At 38.0% G+C, this 7,240-nt stretch overlaps 1 protein-coding gene across 8 annotated transcripts in view; it reads right to left on the reverse strand.

Annotated features, from left to right (window-relative positions):
* LOC135092469 (extended synaptotagmin-2-B-like) overlaps nucleotides 1-7,240 on the reverse strand; it is a 56,126-nt gene that overhangs the window by 36,977 nt on the left and 11,909 nt on the right. For 2 of the 8 annotated variants that reach the window (XM_063991009.1, XM_063991011.1), the window contains exon 8: nucleotides 2,028-2,116. The exons of the other annotated variants lie outside the window; for them this stretch is intronic. In XM_063991009.1, the coding sequence (XP_063847079.1) occupies nucleotides 2,028-2,116 (89 nt within the window). The remainder of the gene's footprint in view (nucleotides 1-2,027; nucleotides 2,117-7,240) is intronic. 8 annotated transcript variants of the gene reach the window in all.

Below are 7,240 nucleotides of genomic sequence, written 5' to 3' on the forward strand. Positions count from 1 at the left end.
TTGAAATATTAAGAGGAGGAAAGATATTACTAAAGATAGCTTAACCTGTCACTCCCTTGAAATACATGTACTAAGAAATAATAATAGAGAGGGGGAAAGATAGCTAATTAGACACTCCCTTGAAATATTAAGAGGAGGAAAGATAAAAGCAAAAATAGCTTAACTAGTCACTCCCTTGAAATATTAAGTGGAAAAATTGACTTCATTCTCTGATCTAAAGTTTTTCCTTCAACTAAAAAAAAAAACTTTCTATCTTTTCCTGTACGTTTTTCTTTTCCTTTTTTTTTTTTTCCCAAGTGGACAAGACAAGAAAGAGTAAGTGTTGGGGGGGAGGTGAAGGGAGGGGTAGGGAAAGACTAACAAAAGACTAACATACCAAACAATAACTTTCCTAATAACATGTACTTTAAATTCATAAACACAAGACCCGTTTTTTTTTTTCAACTTAAACCTTTCCTTATACCTCAAAAAAAAAAAGATACAAAGTTATAATACAAAACAACAAACAACAACAACAACAACCAGTGCCACCAGAACCAGAACAACTTATTATACACATTACAGGGAAAGAAACATTTAATTTAGTCTGCCAAAAAATTACCTGGAAGAGAAAGAAAATGTGAAATGATTTTAATAAGTGTGCTGTGGAGAGAACAATGATACAAGGAGGAGGAGGAGGAGGAGGAGGAGGAGGAGGAGGAAATAAGACATACAAGGAAACAGGAATAAAAGAAGGAAAAGGAATAACGGGTGACTGTATTGGAGGAGGAGGAGGAGGAGGAGGAGGAGGAGGAGGAGGAGACATACAAGGAACAGGAGGAGGAGGAGGAGAAGGAGGAGGAGGAGGAGGAGGAGGAGGAGGAATAGTATTAGTAGGAATGGGAAGAAAATGGGAAGACTAAGGACAAACTAAAATATACAAGGGTTATATTAGTGCAAGCAAACACAAACACAAACACACACACAAACACACACACACACACACCAGGCAGTTAGTTGTCAATGCAACACTACAGAGTCACGTGTTTCGGTGCGTTTGTTGTTTGTTCAGTCCCCTGTGCTGGTGTGTGCATGCGTTTGTGTACATGTGTGTGTGTGCGCATGTGGCAAGGTGTGGTGAGCTGGTAGAACTGTGCTTGGTGGAAAATTGAAGGGAAATTGAAGGAAAGTTGTCTCTGTCTGGGAAATAAAAGGGTTGATGGGAAAATTAGGTTTGTCAGGGAAAATGAGAGAGAGAGAGAGAGAGAGAGAGAGAGAGAGAGAGAGAGAGAGAGAGAGAGAGAGAGAGAGAGAGAGAGAGAGAGAGAGAGAGAGAGAGAGAGAGAGAGAGAGAGAGAGAGAGAGAGAGAGAGAGAGAGAGAGAGAGAGAGAGAGAGAGAGAGAGAGAGAGTCTGAGTCAATAGAGATAATGGAAGGCAGCAACCACTTCCTTCCTTCCACTCCACTTACTGATGAGTGGAGGTAGTGGAGGGAGTGGAGAGGATATAATGTCACTCCTCCACTCACCATACTCTTGTTCTCATTCATTTATTCATTCATTCATCATATTTTTCTTTCATTCATTCGTCATATTCTCCTTGCGCACTCTCTCTCTCTCTCTCTCTCTCTCTCTCTCTCTCTCTCTCTCTCATGTGCCCTCTAGAAGTTTTCAGTCATATTAAACTACAGTAATACAAACAATACATTAAAAATTATCCTGCCTTCATTTGATTCCCTTTTAGACTTACAAGGACACACACACACACACACACACACACACACACACACACACAAAGCACTTCATATACACTTAAAAACTTTTATGAACACCTCTTACAAACACACACACACATACTGACTCACAGAAACTCAAAATAAATAAGTAAATAAGTAAATAAATAAATAAATAAATAAATAAATAAATAAACTAATAAAATAAAACATATGCACACTTCTACAAACACCCATACACACTCACACTCTCACACACACACACTCACACACACACACACACACACACACACACACACACACACACAGCCGCTCACCTCCCCAAAAGATCGTCGTCGTTGAGGCCATCATCCACATCAAACACCTCAAACATAAGCTCTTGCCCGTGAAGATCATTAACCAGAAACTGAGGGGAGGAGGAGGGGGGCCGGAGCCACAGAGGGCGGATTAAAACACACCACACACACCACAGGACAGAGAGAGGAGAGAGAGTCATCAGATGCAAGGATAACACCACCACGCAAGGGATAAGGGCTGTGGGGATTGATACAAGGTCACCACACGGCATATCTGGCTGTAGGGTCGGCTAGGTGTGTGTGCGTGTGTGGTGGAATGTTTGAGGTACTGTGAAACACTTCCATGCCACACCACCACTGCATTCCAAAGGCTCCAGTTTACACTATGTGGGTTTTCAAGGGTGTTTTTACATTTCTTGTGACAGTTTGACAAGATTTCTGCGTTGTTCAGAGGAGAAATGGTCTTGTGAATGCGAGTTATCATTTCTTTAAGGGTGATTTTAGGTTTCTTGTGACAGATTGATGAGCTTTCTGCATTATTAAGAGAAACAGTTTTGGGAATTTGACTTTTTACATTTCTTGCGACAGATTGATAAGATTTCTGCATCATTAATGGGAGAAAGTCTTGGGAATGTGATTTTTTACATTTCTTGTGATAGATTGACAAGACTGACAAGATTTCTGTGTTGTGAAGAGGAGAACAGTCTTGGGAATGGGATTTTTTTTCTTGTGGCAGGCTGACAAGACTTCTGCATTATTAAGAGGAGAAACAATCTTGGAAACGCGATTTTTTACGTTTCTTGCGATAGACTGACAAGATTTTGCATTATTATGAGGAGAAACAATCTTGGGAACGCAATTTTTTACATTTCTTGCGATAGACTGACAAGATTTTGCGTTATTATGAGGAGAAACAATCTTGGGAACGCGATTTTTTACATTTCTTGCGATAGACTGACAAGATTTTGCGTTATTATGAGGAGAAACAATCTTGGGAACGCGATTTTTTACGCTTCTTGCGATAGACTGACAAGATTTTGCGTTATTATGAGGAGAAACAATCTTGAGAACCAGGCCTTTGGAAACAGTTGCGGTGAAAGATCAAGGCATTTCTGAATATAGGCCTAACTCAGGATGGGATGGAGTGTTGAGTGAGACAAAGTGAAAACCTCATTCTTTTCATCTTTTCAAGGTTTAAAGAGAGTCACGAGATGCAGGAAATAACTCAGGTCATGTCGGACTGCATTCGTGCTGTGAGAAGTCAACAAGGGATTGGGTGTGGAGGTGAAATGATAAACACTCACTCAGGATAGAATGTTTTGATAATGCAGTGTTTGGGGGAGGGTAACAGGCTGCATGGTAATAGTGGTGCTGGAGTGTGTGAGGAATGAGAGGCTGATAATGAAAAGAACAAAAAATAAATAAACTTGGAACCTCATTGTTAAGCATTTTCAATTCATGTTTTGGTAATGCAGTGTCTGGGGGTAGGGTGAGAGGCTGTGAGGTAATAGTGGTGCTGGTGTGTGGGGAATGAAAGGCTACCAATGAAAGGAACAAAAATAAACTTAAAACCTCACAGTCAAGCCTTTTTTCTATTTTTTAAGACCCAAAAGTACTCGAGGGTGAAAAGGCCACAGGCAATGGTAGTGCAGACAAAAAAAATAATTAAAACATCATTTCAAAGACTTTTCATAACTTTTAAGGCCATAAAGTACAACTGACTGTTGAGCAACGTAACAAAAAAACTCAAAATCTTTCAATTTAAATGCCAGAACTGAATGGAAAAAGCCTTGATAATATATTTCCAAGTCTTCCATTAATCCTTTCAAGGCCAGACAGCTCTCAGTGTAGGTAAAATATCTATAACAAGGGGTTTGGGGATGGATTAAAGGCTGAGAGATGACTGTGGTTGTGGTGCAGGAATGCTTGAGATATGACAGTATTATACTAACCAAAACAAAATGAAGTGAAAACCTCATTTCCAACAGTTCTTTTAATCCTTAAGTTTGGAAAGTACTCAACTGTGGTGCAGGAATGTATGATAAATGACAGCCTAGCATTGAGTAAAGCAAAAATATTCAAGTGTTCTTTTCAATTCTGACAGCTAGGGAGGTCTTGAAGTTGAAAGTGCCTTGATAACAGAGTCTGGGGAGAGATGAAGGGGTAACATTGGTGTAGAAATGAGTGTCTAACATCGACCAAGGACAAGAAAAAAATAAAAAATAAATAAAACAGTAAGTAAACAAATAAATAAAATAATTCCAAGTACTCTTTTCATTTTCATGGCCAGCTTTGCACCAAAACAGCACAGCCTGGGTGACGTTCACTCCCAATACGAGAAAAGTCCTGTTCTGCAAATTAAGCTGTTACAAACACTACAGGTCAATGGGATTCAAGTTGACGGCACCTGGCGTTTGAACTGAAATAAAAAATGACGTAAAAAAGAGAGGGAGAGAGAGAATATAACGAAAGGAAACGAAGAGGAAAGTGGTGTGAAGCAAGCCGGTGGATGAATACAAACATACACGAACGAGAGAAAAACCCAAACGCGAGCCAAAAACCAGAAACCAAAACAGGAAATTTTAGCGGGTAGAGGAAATAGTTCTGGCTGCGTCCCGTCCCAGAATATGACGAATTGCAAGAAACTTAACTATTATCTAATGGGGCATAAAAAAAAAAGACCATTAATAGTTTAGCATAGAACTCAGCATGTCCTTTAGTCACAAATCACAACACCCTTAAAAAGAAAAGGAAAAGAATTAGTGGACATTTTTTTTCAAGTCTCAAACCATGACAACACACTTCAAAACTATGTATAAAAAATGAACTATGAATGAAATAACTAATAAGCAATTTTCTTAAGTCTCAAGACACAAAATCCTTAGTAAAACTGACACACTTCTTAAATCTAAAAAAAAAAAAAATACATAAATAAACAAACAAATAAAAATCTAATAGTCTTTTTAGTCTCAAAACAAAGCAAACCACCCTCAAAAAAAACAAGAAAGAAAAAACTAATATGCATTTTCTTAGTCTCAAAATAACGAGCCCTTAAAAAATTAACAAAGGGTCATTTTTCACTCTCAAAGCAACAAAACCTTAAAAAAAAGACATAACCCCTTTTTAAGTATAACAAACATTTTAGTTGCATTGAGGGGCTGAGGAGGTGTGGGGACTGAGGACAGACAGAGGGCCTTCCATGTGGAGGGCTGCTGGATGAGGGGAGGGGGTGGGGAAGGTATGGAGGTGTTCTGGGGGTCTGGAGTGGGTAAGGGGAGCTGCAGGGAACATGTACTGGTGTCTGGGGTTCCAATGGGAAAGGTTGATAAAATGGAGGCTATTAAACAAAAATATGTGAAGATCTGTTTAAATTGTGTAAATGCTGAACCTACTTCAACCTGACAACAATGGGAAACTATAAAAAAAATAAATAAATAGTTAAAATTAATGAAAACACTGCAAGACAATAAATAAACCTATGAACTCTAATGAAATACTGGATAACATTGGAAAGCTATAAAAATAATACTGCTAAAATTAATGGAAGCACACTGCAAGACTATACATACACCTATAAACTGTAACGAAACACTGCAAAAACTATAAATAAACCTTTGCAAATTAAGAAACGTTTTTAGGGGGAAACTTGGAGACTTGAACTTACAAAATGCACTCTGCGAAAACCTATTAACTACACAAACACAAATTTGAGAACCTAACTGGAAACAAGAAACCTAATTGGAAACGAGAAGAGACCTAACTGGAAACAAGAGAGAAGACTTAACTGGAAACAAAAGACTTAACTGGAAAGAAGGAGACCTAACAGGAAACAAGACCTAACAAATAAAACTCACAAGAAAGTAAATAAAAGGAAAACAAAATGAGAACCTAACTAAACATACACAAGACCCACACCACATAACAAAGACTCGGAGATAGAGGGGGTGTCAGAAAAACCTCCTACATTTTAAAAGCCAACAAAAGGAAAGATATGGGAGGTATTTCTGCCAAGCCCTTTCTACCACATCTTGTATAGCCAGAAAAGAACCATCGCCAACTCCACAAGACACCGAGAAAATTACAAACTTCACACAGCTCCCTAAATAAAATCTTCGGGGCCTCTTGTCGTAATACAGCTCCCTAAACAAAAAATTCAGGGGCTCTCATTGTAATAAAGCTTCCTGAATAAACACTTCAGGGCTTCTCGTCGTAATACAGCACCACACACCAAAACTGCAGGGCTTCTCGTCATAACACAACATAACACAGCCACATCAAGCAACCTCCACATCAGCCCACATGAACACATCCACATACCATCGATCAATACAGAAACAGCTCTATCAATCAGGCTTATACACAGACAAACAGACGCATCAATCGCCTCTCGCAGCATTAGAAGTTTATACACAAGACGTCAATTTAAAGACACAGACAGACCCAAGCTATCAGATCCTCCCTTGGCATGCCTGGCTTAGTGGAATGTCTAGTTATTTTATGTCATTGTTTTGTGTGTCATTCCTCCTCCTCCTCCTCAGGCAAGTCAATCTCAGACATGCTCAGGCAGGGAAGGTTTAAAATGCTCCAATGTTTTATTTGTTTTCAATGCAATGAAGGAATGTAATTAATGTGCGTTTGTGGTTGTCAGGTGATTGTTTTTTATTGTTTTATTGTTTTTTTTTGGTGTGTGATTTTGTTTTCAAAATTTTTTAAGTGTGATTTTTGTGATTCATGTGATTTTTTTTTTGTTTTTAAGTGTGATTTTGTGATTTTCAAGTAATATTTTGCATTTTTTAAGTGTGATTTTGTGATTTTCAAGTAATATTTTGCATTTTTTTTTAAGTGTGATTTTGTGATTTTCAAGTTATTTTTTGCTGTTTTTTGTGTTTAAGTGTGATTTTGTGATTTCAGTGATTTTTTTTGCATTTTTTTGTTTTTAAGTGATTTTTTGCTTTTTTTTTTTTTGTTTATAAGTGTGATTTTGTGATATCCAAGAGCAATTATTTTTCTTTAAGTGTGCCATTTTATTTTGTGTGATTTCCAAGTATAAAAAAACCACAATATTTCAAAGTGTACTTGCATCAGTGACCTTTGTGAACCTAACTGCACCTAAACCACTGTACTTGTAGAAATGAACTTTTGAACCTAAATGGACAACATGCATCAATGGAAGTGTTAAGTGGACTTTCTGGTACACTTATAAACCAACTTGCAGCTTCCAGGTCACTTTATTC

Source organism: Scylla paramamosain, chromosome 40 (genome assembly GCF_035594125.1).
Source record: "Scylla paramamosain isolate STU-SP2022 chromosome 40, ASM3559412v1, whole genome shotgun sequence".
Taxonomy (NCBI): Eukaryota; Metazoa; Arthropoda; class Malacostraca; order Decapoda; family Portunidae; genus Scylla; species Scylla paramamosain.